At 36.7% G+C, this 25913-nt stretch overlaps 1 protein-coding gene across 2 annotated transcripts in view; it reads left to right on the top strand.

Moving 5' to 3' along the window:
• The first annotated feature begins 8171 nt into the window (after positions 1-8171).
• Positions 8172-25913, top strand: part of LOC123695281 (zinc transporter 2-like) — a 34263-nt gene continuing 16521 nt past the window's right edge. Inside the window, exon 1 of one of the 2 annotated variants that reach the window (XM_045641084.1) lies at positions 8172-8275. In XM_045641084.1, coding sequence (XP_045497040.1) covers positions 8250-8275 — 26 coding nt within the window. In that variant the 5' untranslated portion in view covers positions 8172-8249. Of the gene's footprint in view, positions 8276-25511; positions 25876-25913 lie in introns of those variants that run through there. The other variant, XM_045641067.1, reaches the window with a different exon arrangement.

The following is a 25913-nucleotide window of genomic DNA, read 5'->3' as shown; positions in this document are numbered from 1 at the left end:
TTGAAGTTATAGTGTTTAATTATGTTAGCAATTATATAGGGACTAAAATTTGCTCTTACATTTTACCAGGAGTTAGAAAAACTATTTTATGGATTTTTGGATAAAAATCTGAGACTTGAGAGAGCTCAAAAACATTAACAAGATAACTATTATTATTTATTATGAAATACCAATGTATACAGTGTACTTGTTATAAAATATTTTCATTCAAATGGGTCTATTTGAGCGCGGTACATCGCTTTCAGTTCAAACGTATAAAAATAATTCCATATTATATATTATACGCAGTGCTTTAATAAAGATCTATATATTTTTCAAAGATAAGCCGAATAACACTTATAATTAGCTGATCTTAAAATAATCTTGGTAAATGCCCACAACATCACACACGAACACTTGATTTAACACATTTAACTATATTTTTCGTTTCAGATAAAGCTCTTTATTAAATTATCAATGAATTCAGATTAAACAAATCACTCATCATCTGTTTAATAGTTTTTTATTAAATGAAACATAGTTCTTAGCTTTTTAACTTTGATTGATTGAACTTGATATTATTTTTGTAGCCTTGGATGTAGGTACAAATCTGTCAGAATAATACCAAACTACTTCGCAAATTCATCTACAAATAGACTTTAATCTATTTATGGACAGGGAGTAATGAATACATGTAGGTAAATTTATTATAAAAAAACCGAAAAGTTCTAAGGTAAGTAAGGTAAAATCAGAAGGTAAGTAGGAGCCTTGTGGCACAATTGTAGGATAAGCAGCAGATAAAGTTAGATACATTGGAATATTTTAGAACCTTCTCCACTTCTGAAAATGGTTGGACTGGCTGAATTAACTTTAATAAAAATATTTTGTATCCGGAAAGTGGTAAAATTTGTATTTTAAAAGCCAAATAACCATGAATAGAATTTACTTTTCTAACAGTATTCGGTTTGTTTATTGAGATCAGTGAAGCGAAATGAACAATACTGCAGGTTTCCTCTTCCTATAACAATTAGTTTTTGTTTTAAAACTTCCGTTATTCCAAGAGAACATTTTTTCTATTTTTAGCCTTCTAAATTATTGTTAACTACTTATTTGTTACAGTGTGATCTTTGGTTAAATAGAGAAAAAACGCGGAAGTTGCGTGGTCGATACCAATAAAGTCTATGGACGAAAACCATAAAAAGTTGATCAAGCTCAATTTATTCACGATGTATTATATTATATGCGATATATTATTGCATAATAAGAATCGAAGTGATTCATATAGAAAATGCCACTGAATTTCAACGTGTGCCTGAAAAAATTTTGGAATTTTAAGCTAAAGCATAGGTAGACGTGTTGGTTACAAAATAAGACAAAATAATATAACTAATCTATAATATTATGTAGGTGAAGAGTTTGTTTGTTTGAACGCGCTAATCTCAAGAACTACTAGTTTGAAAAAATTGAAAAATTCTTTCGGCGTTGGCCATAGCCCGTTTATTGAGGAAGGCTATAGGCTATAATATAATATTATATCATCATGCTAAGACCAACATTTCCAGTCTGTCTGAAATATCGTATCGAATAGTTTTAAACACTAACATTATGTTTAATCAATATTAACACATATTTTCCAATAAAAAAAAATAAAGAGACATGTTTTAATTATTATTTTAAATTAATGAACTGTGAAACAGACAATAATGTTGCTCGATTAATTATTTATTGGAGGTTTTAACTAATAATCTACCTTCCATTGCTACAGAGCGCTAAAGGTAGCATTAGAACAAATTTAAAGGATAGATTGAGTCATGTTTTGTTCCGCAAAATTATCGAGAATTTGAGAAGATTTAAAGATGAAATAGTTAAAAGATTCATAGAAAAATATTGTATAAACAACAATGTCGTAATTATACGAGGAAATAAACATAATATTTGATTTGATTCATAATAACGTTGATCGCTTGATGGTCATACTTTACACTAAATTTAAAAAATAATGCAATTAAAAGGCATATCGAGTTTGTATTGTTGATTTTATATTCATGCAAATGTAGAGTAAGTAGGTATAAAGATTATACAAAAATAAATTCTAAGATTTGTTTGTTATATGATCAAATATTTTTGTTAAGATTTTAGAGCCATGTTCTAAATTCGAAGCGTTTTTTTTTCTTATTGTAAATGCAAGGGTGCAGACGCGACAGCTGTAAAGCGACTCACGCAAGTGTTGCCGTGCAAAATTTTATAAATAATTTTGTGATTGAAAAGTTTTTGATACTCGAAGCTAAAAACTAGAGATGCGCCGAATAGTGGTTTCACCGAATAACCGAATACCGAATACTATTCGGTTAGAACCTTACCGAACCGAATATTCGGCCGAATTATTCGGTTCAATGTTTTGACGTGTTTTGATGCGTAAACCGGTTCTAACGGGTCGCAAGTAGCTGCCGGCTCGGTGGCGAGCGAGCCTTACCTCACCGCCCGCCACCCGCGTATATCGCCCGCGCACTCCGTGCCGTCTCAGTTGTGTTGGAATTTCGCACAAAATATTAAAATTTTTAAATTGTTTAAAAATTTTATATTTTTACTTTAAGTTAGTGTTTGCAATATGAGCGGACGTAATGTCATTTTCTATTGGGACTAAAAGCATTGTCTTCAGACTTCAGGATTTAAAGTATTATAAATATTAAATACTGACTAAGTTCTAATAATAAACATGATTAAATTATGTTGATGTAAATTTACAAAATAAACGTTGGTTTGAAATGTAATGATCGTTTTATTTTATACAGGGTGTAATCGTTAAGTGTGCACAGGCGATTATTCCATAACTATTACAGATATCAAAAAACTTTTAACTCATATTGAAAGTACTATACCTAATGAGTAAAATGACAATAATAACTTTTTAAAAATAAAACGAGAAATATCCAAAAATGTTACATGAAACGCTCCCATACATTTAGTATGAAATATGGCTATTTCAAACATTTAATATGAAAGGTTTTGCTTTGTTATTTGATTTTGTGCTATAATTATTTCGCAAATTTTAATGAAAGTTCATTTAGAGACTGTAAATAGAGCTCGATGTGGAATACAATGGTATTCCAAATCGAGGATGTCGTCTTGAACATTGTATGGGACAATGTATGGGAGCGTTTCATGTAACATTTTTGGATATTTCTCGTTTTATTTAAAAAAATATATTATTGTCATTTTACTCATTAGGTATAGTACTTTCGATATCAGTTTAAGGTTTTTTGATATCTGTTATAGTTACGGAATAATCGCCTGTGCACACTTAACGATTACACCCTGTATACCTTAGATTCAAACATTCTTCATAGGATTTCTTTGACTTGTGTATAGTATGACATAAACCATTCATAATATGAAGTTATTTATTTAGTTCTATAGCCAAGAAAGTAGAAATACTCATACCGAATATATTCGGCACCTAAACCGAATAATTCGGCCGAATACGAATAGTGAAAAATATGCCGAATATGCCGAATACCGAATATGTATTCGGTATTCGGCGCATCCCTACTAAAAACCTATGCCAATGAACATTTGAAAAATTCACATATTCATGATACTTTCTAAATTAAATAACCAAGGGTTATTACCTACTTTAAAAAATTTCAGGAAGGCTATAAAAATCTTGCAAATTTTTGTATTGTATATAGGTACCATATCATTCTCATTTTTTATTACATATTATTTACGTTTCGGTTAATTATAGAAAATAGCAATCTATACAAGTATTTCATTCTTAAAATCGCCATTCATAATTCGATTGCGTTATAATAATTGATCTTGGGTGATTAACCATACCTACTATTAAATTATGATTAAGTATAATATGTTAGTTTTTATTGAAGTTATACTTCTTTTGGCGCGATGGAGAAAAATGATGAGAGTGAATTTTTACCATGCGCGCGCACACCGACACCTAAATTTTACAGCATGAAGTTAGTTCTAGGTGGTATGAAAATTGATAACTATGTTCAAGTCATTCTAGTACAGGGTGTCTCAAAAGAAAGTTTATATTTTGTGGATGAATAAAAAAAAAGTAAGCGGTGTATTGAAAAAATGTTTATTAATTATTAAAGTGCATAATATGGGAATTTATTTCTTAAAAATAATATCGTCCAAATGCAGTCCATTGCGTTCACGGCACTCATTTAATCGAACAGTAAAATTACAGTATTTATGACAGCTCAGCAGGTAGAAACAGTGATGGGCGATGGCTGCCATTTCGTGCTGGATATTTTCTTTTAAATGCTCTAGAGAAGTTGGTTTGTTGGCATACACTTTAGATTTAAGATACCCCCACAAGAAATTATCAAGAATAGAAATTAGCGAGGAATTATTGGTCCTTACTTTTTCGAAGACGAAAGGGGGTCGTGCAGTTACAGTAAATTCAGAGCGATGGTAGACGAGTTTTTAGTGCCTGCACTGCAAAACTTTCCTGGCTATAACCAGAGAACATGGTTACAGCAAGACGGAGCTACATCACACACATCCAATATGTCTTTACCTCGAATTCATGAAATTTTTCCGGGAAAATTGATCTCTAGGAGAGGTGATATAAATTGGTCTCCACACAGCCCTGATTTAACTCCCATGGACTTTTTCTTGTGGGGGTATCTTAAATCTAAAGTGTATGCCAAAAAACCAACTTCTCTAGTGCATTTAAAAGAAAATATCCGACACGAAATGGCAGCCATCACTGTGTCTACTTGCCGAGCTGTCATAAATAATTTTAGTGTTCGATTAAATGAGTGCCGTGAACGCAATGGACTGCATTTGGACGATATTATTTTTAAGAAATGAATTCCCATATTATGCACTTTAATAATTAATAAACATTTTTTCAATACACCGCTTACTTTTTTTTTTTATTCATCCACAAAATATAAACTTTCTTTTGAGACACCCTGTATTTTCCATACGCCAAAGAAGTATAACTTCTCGCGTGTACATAAGTAAGGTAAAGGCTCCTAATACGGCGGTAGTCAAAATCGCTTCCTAATACGGTGGTATTTCTTTTTTCGAGTTTTATTCCTGTTTTATAAATTTTAAGTACACCAAAACGTAAGCTATTTATTCCAAATTTATTACTCCATGACTTAACTAACGTTTGCAAGTATAGCACATAGACAACACAACAAGATCAATCAATCTGTGTAACGGCATCGACATGAGAGGTGTTTCCATACAAACGCGAAACAACAAAAGTAAGTACACTAATATTTATAAACTAAGTTTTTCGTATTAAAAAGCCGTTCAAGTTTGTATATGTATTGTTTATTGCATTTTCCTACTATTACACTCACTATTTAAATAGCTTGTTTCATATTTGTAAGTCATTTTCTACCCAAAAAATAAGAAATAAAATACCGCCGTAATACGATACAAATTTTATAGATTAATCCTAATACGGTGGCATAACTCCGAAATAGGAAAAATACTGGGCATGTTTAATTGTTTATAACTTTAATTTTATTTACTTATTGAATTAATTCCAAGATTAGTTGGAATAATTATTAATCTGATAAATTAGAAACCATATTCTGCGGTATGTTTTCTTAATTAGAAATCCAGTTAAATATGAAAATGGTTGAGTACAAAATGTTTGTTTCTTAGAAGGGGTAAAAATAGGAAGGTGTATTTTAATGTATCACAAATCATTTATTTTGTATAACTGTTGATTTGAGTTTTACACATCTGAGCCAAAAAACTGTTATCATTTGATTAAGCATTTACATTCTCTTGTTTATCGAATTTTTGATGGGTCAGAATTAGGATTATTAAAAACACGAGTAGTTTTCCTATTACGGTGGTAGATATTTCCAGGTAACTCTGTATTAGGTTATATATGATCTCCTATTACGGCCCTATTTCATAGAACTTAAAATTACCAGATTTAGGGTTGCGTAAATAAATAAGAAGTTTTGTGTCTTTTTTTGTGGATTCTTATTTGATATGCGTGTTTTTTTTCCGATAAAACTAAAAGCATAAATGAAACACATTAAAAGTGAATCAACGTAATCAAACCAATGGTTAATGAATAAAAAACTTACAATTTACTTTACTAACACATTGCTATTATTTAACAAATATTATTTGTACGGAACTTCAATGTATATACTATCTGACCCTCCGTATTAGGAGCCGCCTACCGCAGTATTAGGCTCTGACCAAAATCATACCTCCGTATTAGGGAAAATCGACATGACTATTTAAATATTTTTTTAAAATAAGAAATATTATGAAAATAAACATAGACTCAACAGCAATACAAAATTTAAGTTCCACTTTTAACGATAAAGTGGTTTGGCACCTTTACAAATACTTACAAATGCTTATTTTTGATACTTACTTTCAAATGTTGCGAAATACCTCCGTATTAGGTGCTTTTACCTTACACACACTACTCTATGCACACACTCTTTTTTTTAACGATCTTCATTCCTTCGTTTATTTTATCTTTAATTTCCATATCAATAAAATTATATAGTAGGTATATTATTTTCTTATTCGTGTTTGAAAATGCCTACATAAATTATCAATAAGAAAAAATCCATTGGTTAAATTCCTACTAGGTACTTACATGTATGTATTTGATAAATTTTCATTTTAATGAGGACCTACGAATATCGAACAGTAATGAAAAAAAAAACCGGCCAAGTGCGAGTCGGGCTCGCGCACAAAGGGTTCCGTAGCAGCAAATATAATAAATTACAGTTAAATCAACCTATCTCAAAAACTATAAGAGATACTTTGATCAAACCAAAAATCGTTGAAAGAGTTAATTAGCATGCATCACCTCTATTTTTTTTAGAATTTTATACCCCGTAGTTATAAAAATAGAGGGGGGGGGACATACTTTTTACGACTTTGAGAGCTGATATCTCAAAAACCGTTCACTTTAAGAAAAATGTTTTTTAGAAAACTTTATATCATTTTAAAAGACCTTTCCATTGATACCCCACACGGGTATGTACATCGAAAAAAAAAATTTCATCCCTCAGTTACATGTATGGGGGGCCCCACCCCCAATTCTTTTTTTTACTATTTAGTGTCATATTTTTGTAGCGGTTCATACAACACATATTCCCATCAAATTTCATCACTGTAGTACTTATAGTTTCCGAGTAAATCGGCTGTGACAGACGGACAGACGGACAGACGGACAGACGGACATGACGAAACTATAAGGGTTCCGTTTTTGCCATTTTGGCTACGGAACCCTAAAAACAGTTGGTTTCAGGCTATCTATCAAGGTTGCATTTTTAACAACATTTTGAAGTATAAATGTGAAGCCTAGCTTTCCGCCCGCGGCTTCGCCCGCGTTTACAAAGGAAACCCCGCATAGTTCCCGTTCCCGTGGGATTTTCGGGATAAAACCTATCCTATGTGTAAATCCAAGTTACCTTCTACATGTGTGCTAAATTTCATTGTAATCGGTTCTGTAGTATTTGCGTGAAAGAGTAACAAGCAAACACACACACACACACACATCCTCACAAACTTTCGCATTTATAATATTAGTAGGACTTTGAGGTATAAATGTGAAGCCCCAAATATATATACCTACTAGATTTCCGCCCGCGGCTTCGCCCGCGTTTGCAAAGGAAAACCCGCATAGTTCCCGTTCCCGTGGGATTTCCGGGATAAAAACTATCCTATGTGTTAATCCAAGTTACCCTCTATATGTGTGCTAAATTTCATTGTAATCGGTTCAGTAGATTTTACGTGAAAAAGTAACAAACATCCATACATCATACATACAAACTTTCGCATTTATAATATTATTATAGTAGGATCTTTCCTTTCTCGTTCGTTTAATGTGTTTATTACATATTTTTAAGTGTTAATTTATTTTAAGTTATGATAGAGTTAATATTTAATCAATAGGACTCTGAATAATAAATATTAAATACATATATTTGAATATTTATCGTGTAGAAATACATAACAACACTCGGATTTGTGTCATCTGCACAGACAGTATGAGTGAAAATTGTGTACCCACTGTAAAATATTTCATATTATGAAATATTTCATACACATTGTATTTGGTAAAACAAGTACATCCATAGTATTAACAGAGTATAGCTAAGGATTCGACGCCGCATTGTTCAACTGTGTGTATAATTTTCCATGAAATCATTGTAATTCAAGCAAGTGTCGAGTGGTGGTTTCAGTGTTTCACAGAAACGTTTTGGAAAATGCGTTTGGTGAATAATTGAAGGGCAATTATGGATTCTGCTGTGATTGCAATAAGGTATGTAATCCAATTTATCATTTAGAAATTGGAACTATTATTAGTGGTGTGAAGAAGTATTTATTTGTGAATTTAGATTAAATTGGGGTTTTTTATTGGTATAGAGAACATCGTTTCTTTTTAAAAGTTAAAGTAATGATAAAATTAATAGACATTAATTTATTTGATATGGTTATAATTTTTCTGATGCTTTGATTTTGATTCAAGATTCAGCATAACATAATAAAGCACAATTGAAAAATATATTTATGGTTTTTGAAGCGATAATAACAATGAACCGATTATTTTAAGTCTTTGGAGCGATAGTACTACCTAATACCTATTGTGTTGATTAATAATGTATGCCGATGTATATTGATACTTTTTCCAAGAAATTGATATTTTTGGTTTTATGGCATTCAAATTTTTAATTTATAAATTTATATTTTTTTTTAAGATTCAAAATTAGTATGTGTAATCATAGAACAATATTAATTTTTCCGTCCGCCTCACCCAATTTAGTAGGAATAGAGCATTGTTGATGAGTATGGCCGCCAAAAATTGTACATTCAAGAAAAAAAAAATGTCCTTGTCATTTTATATAGCACCAGATTTTTTTATATAGTAATTATGGTAGTTTTTAAATAGTTTCAGCTTCACTATGTTATATTTATCTTTATATTAATAACTAGCTGGTGCGTTGTGCGCGGGCTGCAAGCAGCCCGCGAGCCCTTTTTGCCCCTGGATTGAAGCAATAGGGCAGTCATTTGAAAGTATATTCAAATTTTCTGTACATTTGTTACATCTGCTAACAGCGATTCTATAGTAAGTCGTTAATGCTTATAAATTCCCCATTCAAGTATTTTCCACTCCGGGAGGCTGTCCACCTTCGAGGGAGCGTAGTGCGCGGGCTGCAAGCAGCCCGCGAAGCATACCAGGGCAGAAATCTTTAGTCATTTGAAAATGCATTCGAATTTCCTATCCATTTGTTACATCTCCTAACAGCGATTCTACAGTCAGTCGAAACTGCTTATAAATTCCCCATTCAAATATTTTCTATTCCGGGGGGCTATCCACCATCGAGGGTGCGTGGTGCGCGGGCTGCAAGCAGCCCGCGGTACATCCCAGGGACAAAAATCTTCAGTCATTAGAAAATGCGTTAAAATTCCCCGTCAATTTGCTTTTATCTGTTAACAGCGATTCTACAGTAAGTCGTTAATGCTTATAAATTCCCCATTCAAGTATTTTCCACTCCGGGAGGCTGTCCACCTTCGAGGGAGCGTAGTGCGCGGGCTGCAAGCAGCCCGCGAAGCATCCCAGGGCAGAAATTTTCAGTCATTTGAAAATGCATTCGAATTTCCTATCCATTTGTTACATCTCCTAACAGCGATTCTACAGTCAGTCGGTAATGCTTATAAATTCCCCATTCAAATATTTTCTATTCCGGGGGGCTGTCCACCTTCGAGGGTGCATGGTGCGCGAGCTGCAAGCAGCTCGCGGCTCATCCCAGGGCAGAAATCTTCAGTTATTTGTAAATGCATTCGAATTTCCTTTCCATTTGTAACATCTGCTAATAGCGATTCTACAGTCAGTCGAAACTGCTTATAAATTACTTATTCAATTATTGTTAAATTTTTGAAACGTCTTATCGATAGCGGGCAGTGACTTTTCATAATAAACTGTTCAAGAGTTAACCTAACACGCTCGTCGCTTCGCTCCTCACTACCTATTTGAATATTTAGGCCGGCCGCTGCCGCGACTCGCTCGCTTCGCTCGCTTGGCTCGTGCGATAGGTAGTTCAAAAGTTAACCTAACACGCTCGTCGCTTCGCTCCTCGCTACCTATTTGAATATTTAGGCCGGCCGCTATCGTGACTCGCTCGCTTCGCTCGCATGGCTCGTGTGGTAGTTCAAAAGTTAACCTTACACGCTCGTCGCTTCGCTCCTCGCTACCTAAACTGCTTATAAATTACTTATTCAAATATTGGTAAAATTTTTGAAACGTCTTATCGATAGCGGGCAGTGACTTTTCATAATAAACTGTTCAAGAGTTAACCTAACACGCTCGTCGCTTCGCTCCTCGCTACCTATTTGAATATTTAGGCCGGCCGCTGCCTCAACTCGCTCGCTTCGCTCGCTTGGCTCGTGCGGTAGGTAGTTCATAAGTTAACCTAACACGCTCGTCGCTTCGCTCCTCGCTACCCATTTGAATATTTAGGCCGGCCGTTGACGCGACTCGCTCGCTTCGCTCGCTTAGCTTGTGCGGTAAGTAGTTCAAAAGTTAACCTAACACGCTCGTCGCTTCGCTCCTCGCTACCTATTTGAATATTTACGCTGGCCGCTGCCGTGACTCGCTCGCTTCGCTCGCTTGGCTCGTGCGGTAGTTCAAAAGTTAATAAATATTTTCTACTCCGGGAGGCTGTCAACCCTCGAAGTTGCGCGGTGCGCGGGCAGCAAGCAGCCCGCGGTGCCGTCTTTTGCCGATGCTATTCAATTACCCTTCCTACTATGGAAATTTCCATACAAAATTTTCGAAAAACAAAATTTCGCTTTTTAGCAAAAATTTTTATGTGCCTGGAAGCGGACCAAGTTTTTAAACATTTTTTACCTTGGTGACCCCAACCTAAGTGCCACCAGTTCAGAGAGCCGTTGAATTTCGTGATGTATGGAAAATGGAAACCGGGGGTCGGAGAGAAATTCTGAGTATGCAGTTTTGTAAATCTGACCAATCAAAGCACAGAAGTCAATTTTCAGACCGATCGTGACGGAACCGGCGCCACCATCTTGCTTTGAAAAATTGGCCATTTTTTGAAAAAAAATTGCGTCCAATTTGAAATTTCTCGATTGCCCTGGTAGCACCCCATCTTCCTGATCATTTTTTTGTTCTACACCCCCCACCTATCTCGCGCCGTTTCAGAGAGCCGTCGAATTTTGCGTTGTATGAAACTCGGAAACCAGCTATGGAAACTCGATTATGAGTATGCCAACTTAATACGCGACTCGATTAAAGCCCCTGTGCCAAGTTTCAGCGCGATCGGACCAGCGATAGCCGTTTTAGAATTTGTATGGCGGCGGCCATTTTTTCCGCCATTTTGAATTTTTTTCACTATCTGTGGTAATTGCTCGAGGTCTACTACAAGTTTAGTTTGAGCACCCCAGATGTAGCTGCTACCGTTTGCGCGGGCCGTTGACCGTCTTCGAGAGATGAGGGAAAGTTTAAGATTTCGGATTTTTCTGGATATCCTGGGAGCTGGGCGAGTACGAATGCGTCATTAGTGTATTTCTCCATTGCACCACCTCGTCTAAATTTACGTTTTTATGTTTGCCCCAAAAATGGAAAAATTCCAAAATCGAGCGTCCCACTATGGCTCCCTGGTAGCGTCCCAGGGTGGTGATCATTTTTAGTTCGGGGACCCCCCACCCATCTCACACCGTTTCCGCGGGCCGTTGGATTTTACGTTGTATGGAAGTTGGAAACGGGGGCCCGGAGCCACTCGAACGGGGCACCGATCGATTCGCCGGCTCGAACAGAGCACGTGTGCCAAATTTGAGACGTAAGGATTCATAAACGGCGATTTTGGCAAAGTACGGCGGCCATCTTGTTTTCGCGAAAATCCCCATTTTTCCACCTCCCCTGGTAATCGCCACCAGTTCTGAGCATTTTTTGTTCAGACACCCCCCCTCCAGGTATCACCGTTTTTGCGCACCTCCAGGGGTCCACTTGGTTTTCGAAGATGATCGAGATCGCTATATTTTTCCTCTGGTCACTCGGCGCACCTCTACACGATCACGTCGTTATCCCCCCCACTTTCCACGAAGTTTCCGAGAAAACCGATGTCAGTGAGTCAGTGAGTCAGTGGTAGTGTAGCTTTATATATTATAACTAGCTGGTGCGTTGTGCGCGGGCTGCAAGCAGCCCGCGAGCCCCTTTTGCCCCTGGGTTGAAGCAATAGCGCAGTCATTAGAAAATGTGTTAGAATTCCCAGTCCATTTGTAATTTTCTGCTAACAGCGATTCCACAGTCAGTCGGTAATGCTTATAAATTCCCCATTCAAGTATTTTCCACTCCGGGAGGCTGTCCACCTTCGAGGGAGCGTAGTGCGCGGGCTGCAAGCAGCCCGCGAAGCATCCCAGGACAGAAATCTTCAGTCATTTGAAAATGCATTAAAATTCCCCGTCAATTTGCTATTATCTGCAAACAGTGATTCCACAGTCAATCGGAAGTGCTTATAAATTTCAAATTCAAATATTTTCTATTCCGGGAGGCGGTTCACCTTCGAGGGTGCATGGTGCGCGAGCTGCAAGCAGCTCGCGGCTCATCCCAGGGCAGAAATCTTCAGTCATTTGAAAATGCATTCAAATTTCCTATCCATTTGTTACATCTCCTAACAGCGATTCTACAGTCAGTCGAAACTGCTTATAAATTACTTATTCAAATATTGTTAAATTTTTGAAACGTCTTATCGATAGCGGGCAGTGACTTTTCATAATAAACTGTTCAAGAGTTAACCTAACACGCTCGTCGCTTCGCTCCTCGCTACCTATTTGAATATTTAGGCCGGCCGCTGCCGCGACTCGCTCGCTTCGCTCGCTTGGCTCGTGCGATAGGTAGTTCAAAAGTTAACCTAACACGCTCGTCGCTTCGCTCCTCGCTACCTATTTGAATATTTAGGCCGGCCGCTGCCGTGACTCGCTCGCTTCGCTCGCATGGCTCGTGTGGTAGTTCAAAAGTTAACCTTACACGCTCGTCGCTTCGCTCCTCGCTACCTAAACTGCTTATAAATTACTTATTCAAATATTGGTAAATTTTTTAAACGTCTTATCGATAGCGGGCAGTGACTTTTCATAATAAACTGTTCAAGAGTTAACCTAACACGCTCGTCGCTTCGCTCCTCGCTACCTATTTGAATATTTAGGCCGGCCACTGCCGCAACTCGCTCGCTTCGCTCGCTTGGCTCGTGCGGTAGGTAGTTCATAAGTTAACCTAACACGCTCGTCGCTTCGCTCCTCGCTACCCATTTGAATATTTAGGCCGGCCGTTGACGCGACTCGCTCGCTTCGCTCGCTTGGCTCGTTCGGTAAGTAGTTCAAAAGTTAACCTAACACGCTCGTCGCTTCGCTCCTCGCTACCTATTTGAATATTTACGCCGGCCGTTGACGCGACTCGCTCGCTTCGCTCGCTTGGCTCGTGCGGTAAGTAGTTCAAAAGTTAACCTTACAAGCTCGTCGCTTCGCTCCTCGCTACCTATTTGAATATTTACGCTGGCCGCTGCCGTGACTCGCTCGCTTCGCTCGCTTGGCTCGTGGGGTAGTTCAAAAGTTAATAAATATTATTTTCTACTCCGGGAGGCTGTCAACCCTTGAAGTTGCGCGGTGCGCGGGCAGCAAGCAGCCCGCGGTGCCGTCTTTTGCCGATGCTATTCAATTACCCTTCCTACTATGGAAATTTCCATACAAAATTTTCGAAAAAAAAAATTTCGCTTTTTAGCAAAAATTTTTATGTACCTGGAAGCGGACCAAGTTTTTAAACATTTTTTACCTTGGTGACCCCAACCTAAGTGCCACCAGTTCAGAGAGCCGTTGAATTTCGTGATGTATGGAAAATGGAAACCGGGGGTCGAAGAGAAATTCTGAGTACGCAGTTTTCTAAATATGGCCGATAAGAGCACAAAAGTCAATTTTCAGACCGATCGTAAAGTAACCGGCGCCACCATCTTGCTTTGAAAAATTGGCCATTTTTGAAAAAAAAAATGGCGTCGAATCTGAAATTTCTTGATTGCCCTGGTAGCACCCCATCTTCCTGATCATTTTTTAGTTCTACACCCCCCACCTATCTCGCGCCGTTTCAGAGAGCCGTCGAATTTTGCGTTGTATGAAACTCGGAAACCAGCGATGGAAACTCGATTATGAGTATGCCACCTCAATGTGCGGCTTGATTAAAGCCCCTGTGCCAAGTTTCAGCGCGATCACACCAGCGATGGCCGTTTTAGAATTTGTATGGCGGCGGCCATTTTTTCCGCCATTTTGAATTTTTTTCACACTCTGTGGTAATTGCTCGAGGTCTACTACAAGTTTAGTTCGAGCACCCCAGATGCAGCTGCTACCGTTTGCGCGGGCCGTTGACCGTCTTCGCGAGATGTGGGAAAGTTTAAGATTTCGGATTTTTCTGGATATCCTGGGAGCTGGGCGAGTATGAATGCGTCATTGGTTTATTTCTCTATTGCACCACCTCGTCTAAATTTACGTTTTTATGTTTGCGCCAAAAATGGAAAAATTCCAAAATCGAGCGTCCCACTATGGCTCCCTGGTAGCGTCCCAGGGTGGTGATCATTTTTAGTTCCGGGACCCCCCACCCAACTCGCACCGTTTCCACGGGCCGTTGGGTTTTACGTTGTATGGAAGATGGAAACGGGGGCCCGGAGCCACTCGAACGGGGCACCGATCGATTCGCTGGCTTGAACAGAGCACGTGTGCCAAATTTGAGACGTAAGGATTCATAAACGGCGATTTTGGCAAAGTACGGCGGCCATCTTGTTTTCGCGAAAATCCCCATTTTTCCACCTCCCCTGGTAATCGCCACCAGTTCCGAGCATTTTTTGTTCAGACAACCCCCCTCCAGGTATCACCGTTTTTGCGCACCTCCAGGGGTCCACTTGGTTTTCGAAGATGATCGAGATCGCTATATTTTTCCTCTGGTCTCTCGGCACACCTCTACACGATCACGTCATAATCCCCCCCACTTTCCCCTTAGTTTCCGAGAAACCCGATGTCAGTCAGTCAGTGAGTGAGTGGTAGTGTAGCTTTATATATTATAACTAGCTGGACAACGCACCAGCAAGCAGCAAGCTGCAAGCAGCCCGCGAGCCCCTTTTGCCCCTGGGTTGAAGCAATAAGGCAGTCATTAGAAAATGTGTTAGAATTCCCAGTCCATTTGTAATTTTCTGCTAACAGCGATTCCACAGTCAGTCGGTAATGCTTATAAATTTCCCATTCAAGTATTTTCGACTCCGGGAGGCTGTCCACCTTCGAGGGAGCGTAGTGCGCGGGCTGCAAGCAGCCCGCGAAGCATCCCAGGACAGAAATCTTCAGTCATTTGAAAATGCATTAAAATTCCCCGTCAATTTGCTATTATCTGCAAACAGCGATTCCACAGTCAATCGGAAGTGTTTATAAATTTCAAATTCAAATATTTTCTATTCCGGGGGGCGGTTCACCTTCGAGGGTGCATGGTGCGCGAGCTGCAAGCAGCTCGCGGCTCATCCCAGGGCAGAAATCTTCAGTCATTCGAAAATGCATTCAAATTTCCTATCCATTTGTTACATCTCCTAACAGCGATTCTACAGTCAGTCGGTAATGCTTATAAATTACTTATTCAAATATTGTTAAATTTTTGAAACGTCTTATCGATAGCGGGCAGTGACTTTTCATAATAAACTGTTCAAGAGTTAACCTCACGCTCGTCGCTTCGCTCCTCGCTACCTATTAGAATATTTAGGCCGGCCGCTGCCAAGACTCGCTCGCTTCGCTCGCTTGGCTCGTGCGATAGGTAGTTCAAAAGTTAACCTAACACGCTCGTCGCTTCGCTCCTCGCTACCTATTTGAATATTTAGGCCGGCCGCTGCCGTGACTCGCTCGCTCGCTTCGCTCGCATGGCTCGTTTGGTAGTTCAAAAGTTAACCTTACACGCTCGTCGCTTCGCTCCTCGCTACCTAAACTGCTTATATATTACTTATTCAAATATTGGTAAAATTTTTGAAACGTCTTATCGATAGCGGGCAGTGACTTTTCATAATAAACTGTTCAAGAGTTAACCTAACACGCTCGTCGCTTCGCTCCTCGCTACCTATTTGAATATTTAGGCCGGCCGTTGACGCGACTCGCTCGCTTCGCTCGCTTGGCTCGTGCGGTAAGTAGTTCAAAAGTTAACCTAACACGCTCGTCGCTTCGCTCCTCGCTACCTATTTGAATATTTATGCTGGCCGCTGCCGTGACTCGCTCGCTTCGCTCGCTTGGCTCGTGTGGTAGGTAGTTCAAAAGTTAATAAATATTTTCTACTCCGGGAGGCTGTCAACCCTCGAAGTTGCGCGGTGCGCGGGCAGCAAGCAGCCCGCGGTGCCGTCTTTTGCCGATGGTATTCAATTACCCTTCCTACTATGGAAATTTCCATACAAAATTTTCGAAAAAAAAAATTTCGCTTTTTAGCAAAAATTTTTATGTGCCTGGAAGCGGACCAAGTTTTTGAACATTTTTTACTTCGGCAACCCCGACCTAAGTGCCACCAGTTCAGAGAGCCGTTGAATTTCGTGATGTATGGAAAATGGAAACCGGGGGTCGGAGAGATATTCTGAGTATGCAGTTTTGTAAATCTGGCCGATTAGAGCACAGAAGTCAATTTTCAGACCGATCGTGAAGTAACCGGCGCCACCATCTTGCTTTGAAAAATTGGCCATTTTTGAAAAAAAAATGGCGTCCAATTTGAAATTTCTCGATTGCCCTGGGAGCGCCCCATCTTCCTGATCAATTTTTAGTTCTACACCCCCCGGCTATCTAGTGCCGTTTCGGAGAGCCGTCGAATTTCGCGTTGTATGAAACTCGGAAACCAGCGGTGGAAACTCAATTATGAGTATCCCACCTTAATGTGCGGCTTGATTAAAGCCCCTGTGCCAAGTTTCAGCGCGATCGGACCAGCGACGGCCATTTTAGAATTTGTATGGCGGCGGCCATTTTTTCCGCCATTTTGAATATTTTTCACACTCTGTGGTAATTGCTCGAGGTCTACTACAAGTTTAGTTTGAGCACCCCAGATGCAGCTGCTACCGTTTGCGCGGGCCGTTGACCGTCTTCGCGAGATGTGGGAAAGTTTAAGATTTCGGATTTTTCTGGATATCCTGGGAGCTGGGCGAGTACGAACATGGTGTGAGTGTATTTCCGCGATGCGCCACCTCGTCTAAATTTACGTTTTTATGTTTGCGCCAAAAATGGAAAAATTCCAAAATCAAGCGTCCCACTGTGGCTCCCTGGTAGCGTCCCAGGGTGGTGATCATTTTTAGTTCCGGGACCCCCCACCCAACTCGCACCGTTTCCGCGGGCCGTTGGAGTTAACGTTGTATGGAAGTTGGAAACGGGGGCCCGGAGCCACTCGAACGGGGCACCGATCGATTCGCCGGCTCGCACAGAGCACGTGTGCCAAATTTGAGACGTAAGGATTCATAAACGGCGATTTTGGCAAAGTACGGCGGCCATCTTGTTTTCGCGAAAATCCCCATTTTTCCACCACCCCTGGTAATCGCCACCAGTTCCGAGCATTTTTTGTTCAGACACCCCCCCTCCAGGTATCACCGTTTTTGCGCACCTCCAGGGGTCCACTCTCTTGTCCAGGGTGTTGGAGATGTCAATATTTTTCCGGTGGTCACTCGCCGCACCTCTATACGATCACGTCAAAATCCCCCCAACTTTCCCCGTAGTTTCCGAGAAACCCGATGTCAGTCAGTCAGTGAGTGAGTGGTAGTGTAGCTTTATATATATATGATAATTTAATTTAATTTTGAGTGCCTTTAACAAGCTCAATATTTTTTTTTTTGAAATGCTTATTTTCCTTTCCATACTAAAATCATGTGTCCCACTTAGTCATCTCACACTTTGAAGTCACAAAATTATGCAAAAATCTATTGATACCTGTAAAATTTTGGTATTTCTAAATTATTCTGTAAACTTGTGGATAGTTTTAACAAGTTCTAATAAAAAAAACATAAAAGAAATTAATATAAAACTCACTTAAAACTATGTCTCACTTTTTTTCACGAATGATACTTCACGCACGGTTACCATAAAATAACACCCTAAATAACTAGATATCCAAGCCACAAAAATATTTTTAAGTAGTGGCAACACCGATTTACATGTTGGCCAACCTTTAGAAATAAAATCGCCATTTTGTTACTGTCAAAGTTAATCGAAAGGTAGTCGGCATTTTTGCTTCGCAACATTTTAATAATTTTGAGTGAGAATTATGCAAGGTAAGAATACAAATTTACTATATTATTTAAATTATGTGTGTAGCTTTAGTGTTCTAGTAACAAATCAAACTATGCGGCGTCTTATTACTACAATACTTTGGCGAATAAAGGCTTTTTAGGTTATGTCCAACCATATTTTTATTCACGAATGATACCATGTGTTACTATTGTGTTACGTAACATCCGTGAGCGGCTCTTAGGGGTAGTACTCACTAGAGAATCTAAAGTTAAAAATTTACTTTTTTACATAAAGAGAACCCACTTTAAAAACTATCATGTTTTGGAAGTTAGTAACTTTTTTACTATAATAATTCGTATTCGTAATTAATATCATAAGTTGTGAATGATTCTTGCATTTGTAAGTATTATAGAAATACAAAATTTGAGAAATAAAACTTTTTCTTTAATATTTAAATTTGTTTTATTGAGTTTTAAAGTAATTTAATCAAATAATTTAATTAACAATATAAAACAGAAATGTAAAAAAAAATCTCCTGCATTATTAGTTGTAATGTACACTAGGCTTAACAAAATCACGTATGTTACTATCAGTCACGTATGTTACCGTGTGTTACGATTTCACGACTGTTATTGTACAATATTTGGCGGCCATACTCTGATACTTGACGATTGCACTATAATACATTTTTAAAGACTTTCAATAATATTACTGTAACTTGACCAGCTGCTAAATTTGACTAATATTAACGAACAGTCAATTTTTTTTTTAGACCGGTCGGTGATGGTATTCACGTGATACAAAAAACTAATTGCTTTTTAGTAAACCATCTAACACCACTCCATATAAGTAATGAATAAAGTTTCTCCATTCACCCTTACTAACGTCATTGTTTAACTTTCCAACTTAAGGTAGCACGCATTGCTAATTTTCTTTTGATTCACCTTAACTAAGATGTTCGAACTAAATAGAAAATAACATAGTAAACACCAATACCATGTGGTTTTTTGTTTTATAAGTGATATCTCTTTAAATACAGACGAATTATATTAACTAGTACCTATTGCAGACTATAACATCGCATGCTTTTATTTGACCCAATATTAACAATGTTTATTTTTCACACGGTTTCAGTTTACTTATAACTGTAGGTATTCATACGATATATCCAAAGTTGATAAACCCGTATCGTTTGAAGATATAAAAATATTTTGCAAGCGAACCATGACTACTTTTTTCATAATTTTTAAGGCATATTATTATTATTTAAATTATGGAGTTTATTGCCGGTTCATTCTCCATAGATACTGCTTTCCGAATCGGTGGTAAATGTTAACGACGATTCAAAAGTGCTTCTAGAAGAAGTCTAAAATTGAATAAATAAATGTTTGAGTTTGAGTTCCCGCAAATGTTCCACACGACTCAGCATAACAAATCATTTGTTAGAAGAAGAAGAAAATTTAAAGCAGAGTTTCCTAAAATAACTAACAAGGGTATGAAATTTTGACATTTTAGTAGACAATAACGATTGTCTGCTTAGATTAAGGATTGTCTGGTAAAACTGGTAAAAAAATATAGGAATACGTTTGCAAAATTCCAACGATGTTAAATCTCTACCTACGAGCTTTTTTTAATTGCTTCCCTCTTCCTAAATGTTAGTAAAAAAAGCATTCACAAATTATTAAATTAAAGAATACAATACCTATCAGACAAAAGTAATTGGTACCTACCATAAAAAAATAAAAAAAAATTTTTCGTAAGTAACTACCTACTTGTTAAGAGGTTACATTTACCGTACAAATACCTATGATAGGTAGGTAAATCTTCACACGCTACTACTTGCATCATCTTTAAACATGATTAAGAAATGTAAAATATTATTTAAACAGCATCACTCATTCACAACAGCTAAACAAACATGCTTGTCTACAATTTTGTTGTTTACTACGAGAGAGATAAGAACGTCCATCACGCTTCATTAGTGTTCGCGGAAGTTTTAAATATTACAAGTACCTAAGCTTATAATCTATACATAGGTATAATAAATCTGTAGAAGGGTCAATTCTGTACATTGAAAATATTGAAAAAATAAATAGCAGGGGGTCGTGTTACTGGATCGATACCAAACCCAAATATGTGATTAAAAAAATTTTTGTCTGTCTGTCTGTCTGTCTGTCTGTATGTGAAGGCATCACGTGAAAACTAGCGGTTCAATTTCGATGAAACTTGGTATAATTATACCTTATTATCCTGGGCGTAAAATAGGATACTTTTTATCCTGGAAAAATACGTAGAAAAAAATTAATCTTAATTTTTCAGTTTTATCCATAGACGTTGTTCCGTAGAACCGCGAACACACGTTGCGTATAGGCCTAGCCGTATTTGGGAATTGGGTCCAATAGATATTTATAAGATGTTATTGACAGAGGTACTCAAAATGGAGAAATAACCATCCACGCGAAGACCGACATCCGCGCGGACGGAGTCGCGGGCGGAAGCTAGTTTGTAATAAGATACTTGATATTTAATTTCTCTACTGACATATTTTTAACGGACTTCAAAAAAACGAAGAGGTTCAATTCAATTCGTCCGGTATATTTTTTTTTATTTCTCGTAGATACTGTTTAAATTACTAAATAGATAGTGTACCTATATGTATGTATTTAAAAGTCACGTGACTTTTTTTCAACACAAAAAACCACTTTTTTCTCTTTCTTTCAAATATTCTAGTTTTAGTTAACAATGAAGGAAAAGTAATGCTTTTAAGAAAATCGATTATGCAAAAAAATATCACACGTGATGCGAAACAGGTTTTTAACTACTTTTTATGTAAAACTCCAATTTAGTGAAAAAACAATTTCCTACCTAACTACTTACTTACTTCCTGTAAAAAAATTCAAAACTCCGTCATAAATAAGAAAATTGGTTTTCGATAACGTCAATTAAAAGGAAAATGCTAATTGTTAAAATTTAATTGTTAAGTACCTACCTAAGTACCTAATTTAATTATTTCGTTGATATTACGCTAATAAATCTAATAATTGATAGTCTGTAAATACCTATTGTTCTTAATTAAAATTAAAAAATATTACAGATGTAATAGATAATGTAAAAAAAGGATTAATCCATACTTTATTATAAATGCGAAAGTAACTCTGTCTGTTACTCAATCACGCCTTAACTACTGAACCAATTTGCATGAAATTTGTTATATAGATATTTTGATACCCGAGAAAGGATATAGGATAGGTTTTATCCCGGAAATCCTACGGGAACGGGTTTTTCTTTGAAAACGCGGGCGAAGCCGCGGGCGGAAAGCTAGTTTTCAATAATAACCCATAAGTAGTAATAATACTTAACCAATCGAAATAATTGTGACTATAAGTAGGTATATAATAACTAAATGACACCAATATGTCGATTAAAATGATAGATTCTCATAATCAACTACATAATAATATTCATCATAGATGAAAAAGGTTATGCGTAAAAAATTTATAAGTAAAAAATCTAAGAGCAATTAACCTATAGAGTACTTGTATCGAGCGTATACAATTTACATATATTTGTTTCTCTCTATCTAAAGAAAACGTCGTATGAAAGAATGAGACAGCTATAGACAACAAGCTACGTTTCAACATAGTCATGGCACCATTTTTACTATAGGTACGTATTTAGATAGATAGAAGGTGATAGTGATGGGAGGTGCTTCAATCGATAAAATCGTGAATGTATTTTGCATTTACGGTTTCGTGAAATAATAAATAATAAAAAAACAAAACTTATAATTAATTTCAGTTGAATACATTATTTGTTTAATCCTACGTATATAATAAATGCGAAATTATGTGAGAAGGGATGTTACTCTTTCACTGCGGAACCGATTACAATGAAATTTTGTACATACACACATAGGTTAGGTTTTATCCCGGAAATCCCACGTGAACGGGAACTGTGCAGGATTTTCTTTAAAAACGCGGGCGGAAAGTTAGTACATTATAAAAGAAATTTTAAAACTTGAAATGTAATTTAAAATAAAGAAGGAAATGATTATAAAGTTAAAGGAGTGAGGAGAAAGGCACAGTCAGCATGAAGGAATCATGCAGCATTTTAACAAGTTAATAAAAGGACAGTCTTAATGAAAACATTTTCCTAACATCCTACTAATAAATCGAACGTTTGTGAGGATGGATGTTTGTTACTCTTTCACGCGAATACTACTAAACCGATTACAATGAAATTTGGAAAAATTACTTTTGATCCCGTAAATCCAACAGGAATGGGAACTATGCGGGTTTTTCTTTGAAAACGCATGTATATTAAGTATGTATTTCAATAGTAGTTTCTCATCTATGAGAACTGTCATTTAATCAACCGTTTAATTTTCACATAGTTACACATTTAAAGTAGGTAACTTATGTGTAAAAAATTTCAAAATAAAAATTCACTCTCTTTAATCAAATGTATTTATTATCTACAGGAACAAAAAAAAAACGTAAGCGTAAGATTGCACAATTCTTCTAGAGTATCCATCTTGATAACACGTAGGCTCGAAATGCAGTGAACACAATATTGCAAATTGTGGCGGCGTCCAATCAACTCATGTCTCACGTTTTATACCCATTTTTTATTTAGCTCTGGAAATCTAAAACAAAATGAATTTATTAATAATCTGAAAGAGAAATTAATAAACAACAAACGAAAACTAAAACACATAGGGCAAATAAAACAACCACGTGGTATGTTTTATTTTCCTGTGGTAAAAAATTTACATCTATTATTTGCAACAACAACTACATATAAATCTGATTTATGAAACAAAATAAATAAATCAACGTTAATATGAAATAGATTTTTTGTCATAAATCGATAATATACGCTAGATGTGTTACAACACTACGGTGGTAAACAAAATGCCAAACGTGATATTATTGTGACGTTTTTTAAAAATTATTTCATTATTTTATATTCCACAACCCCATAAAGTGGGTAAATGTTACAGTTACAACATAAAATTACAAAAAAGCGCTTGATAAAACCTTCAAATAGGTTTAAAACATAAATATTTATCAATTTGCTGAAAATCACTTACCGATGGAAAGATATTTTTACATTGTTTTTATCCAAAACTCCCATTCGACTAGTGATAGCCGGTTGCTAAACATACAATAGTTATTTTAGCACACTGACAAATAAAAAGAAACACTGTACACTTTATATTTTCTAAATATTTCGTTAAAAACACTTGACGCACTGAGCCCACCAGCTGGTTGGAAAACAAACTGACTGCCGGCGCGCTACGTTTGAAGACAGTGCAGATACTCTATCGCTATCTCAATCTGGCTTATGCTGTTATTGACTAAGAGTAAGTAGATTAGAAAATATGTATTTTGTTCTGTCTTAATATAAGAACTCTATAGGTTAATTGCTCTTAGTAAAAAATAGACAAAGTAAGAAAAGAAACGGTTTGCTAGCGCCAATTATCCACGCTCAATCATTACCAACAGTTACCAACGCTCTCGTATGTTATACAGTATATACAATAGAAATATTGTTAATATGTAACGAATATAACAATACGCGAATCTGACATCAATTGAGTTGAGTGGCATTCAAATTTAAATATTTTTTTATTTTGCGTTTGTAATAATAATTATTGATAGGCTGTATTCCACGATCCTGCCTAATCCTGCCTATGCTGTGCTAGTAACACCATGTTTCTTAGAATTACTCTTTTAAATCAGGATATTATTTTTTTCGAATTCAAATTGTACATCTCAAAAACAAGGTACCTTCAGTTATTTGGAAGATGGAACATACATACAGCTGTTATCCTCACTATTTCATGAGTTACTAGATTTCCGCCCGCGGCTTCGCCCGCGTTTGCAAAGGAAAACCCGCATAGTTCCCGTTCCCGTGGGATTTCCGGGATAAAAACTATCCTATGTGTTAATCCAAGTTACCCTCTATATGTGTGCTAAATTTCATTGTAATCGGTTCAGTAGTTTTTACGTGAAAGAGTAACAAACATTCATACATCCATACATCCATACATCCATACATCCTTACAAACTTTCGCCTTTATAATATATATTAGAATATTAGAATATTAGAATATTAGATATTAGATTGTTCCATTAATATGCACAATGACAACACAGATAACTTTATATTAGTAATGACAAGGTAGGAGGAATATCCACCTTCACTAGCCACTGCAAAAACGAATGTAGAAAAATCGTCCAAAATATTCAAATTTTCAATACACATGTTCAAAGAAATTTTATTGAAATCTTAATATATATAAATCTCGTGTCACAATGTTTGTCCTCAATGGACTCCTAAATCACTAAACCGATTATAATAAAATTCACACACCATGTGCAGTTCGATCCAACTTGAGAGATAGGATAGTTTAAACACGTAGGTACCACGGGCGAAGCCGGGGCGGACCACTAGTTAGTTATATAAATTGAGTTACTTGTGTCATTGTATTCACCTTATAATATAATCTAGGCACGTATGATTGAGGTCAAGTGTCCAGCCTCCAAGTGATCGTTATGGCATTTCAATATTGAGGACTATTCAATAGCTACCTCTCATTTTATTGTGATTTAATTTATTTAAATATACTTTTATGGGCTAATTATGTTTAAGATAAACATTAAATAGGTAGTTTATATTAATATTTTGTTACTCAAATAGGTAGTACATGATACTGTATGTAGGTCATGCTGAACTGATTTAAATAGCTACTAAGTATTGAAATATTTACAAAAGTGTTATATTATTATGTTAAGTTAGTTATACCTACTACTCATTTTTCATGTTAATAAACTTGGTGAACCTTATTAATCTTATAATGTGAAAAATATATTACCTATTATGTAACTACTTGTGTTTAATTTTTTAAAAAGCGGAAGTATACGACGCGACGTCAATGCTTAAAGTTTGAGGATGAAATTTTTATTTCTATAGATTAAAAAAAAACATAGTTATATCCTAAAATTAAAGGTCACAATTAAGAAACATAATGTGAAAAAAATATTTGCAATACAATAGGTCCCATCTAAGGTCCCATCATTACCTTCACCGTAACCTGTAACACCGTAACAAAAATAGTTCCGACATTGAAAAGTTAAGTTTTTCAACACACGATTGTCACGAGAGCATTACTCGGCTACAGGAAACGGCGGAAAAATCTATTCCCACACAATAGTCTCCGATGATGTTGTTACATCGGTCGAGTAGCTTTGTTTTGTTCCAATATCGGCAAAACGTTTGGTATCTGTTTGCGAACGTCAGTTGCTCCGCGGCGTTCAACAATCGAGATTGACATTTTGACGTACGCGCGGTATTTGTTTGGCGCGAGATGTCATCCAACATAATAAACGATAATTATCAAAATGATACGAAGTTGAATAGTTTGAGTGCTTCGTTCGCGGATAAAACTTTAACACCGTTGAATGGGAGGTATAGGTCGAAAAGTCTGTCAAGTGATAAATTAAACAAGGCGAATAATGCAGATCGTGCAGCTATTTTAGAGGATGTGGACGCGGAATACGTGACAGAAAATTCTGAAACTCCTGGTTGTTTAGTTATTAAAAAGGGAATTATGGACCAAGAAGCGCAGTCTACACTAAATGGGTTCGTATATTATAATTTTAGTTACAAAGTGCGTTGAA

The sequence above is a fragment of the Colias croceus genome, chromosome 1, assembly GCF_905220415.1.
Source record: "Colias croceus chromosome 1, ilColCroc2.1".
NCBI lineage: Eukaryota > Metazoa > Arthropoda > Insecta > Lepidoptera > Pieridae > Colias > Colias croceus.
This window is presented reverse-complemented; position numbering and strand designations above follow the sequence as displayed.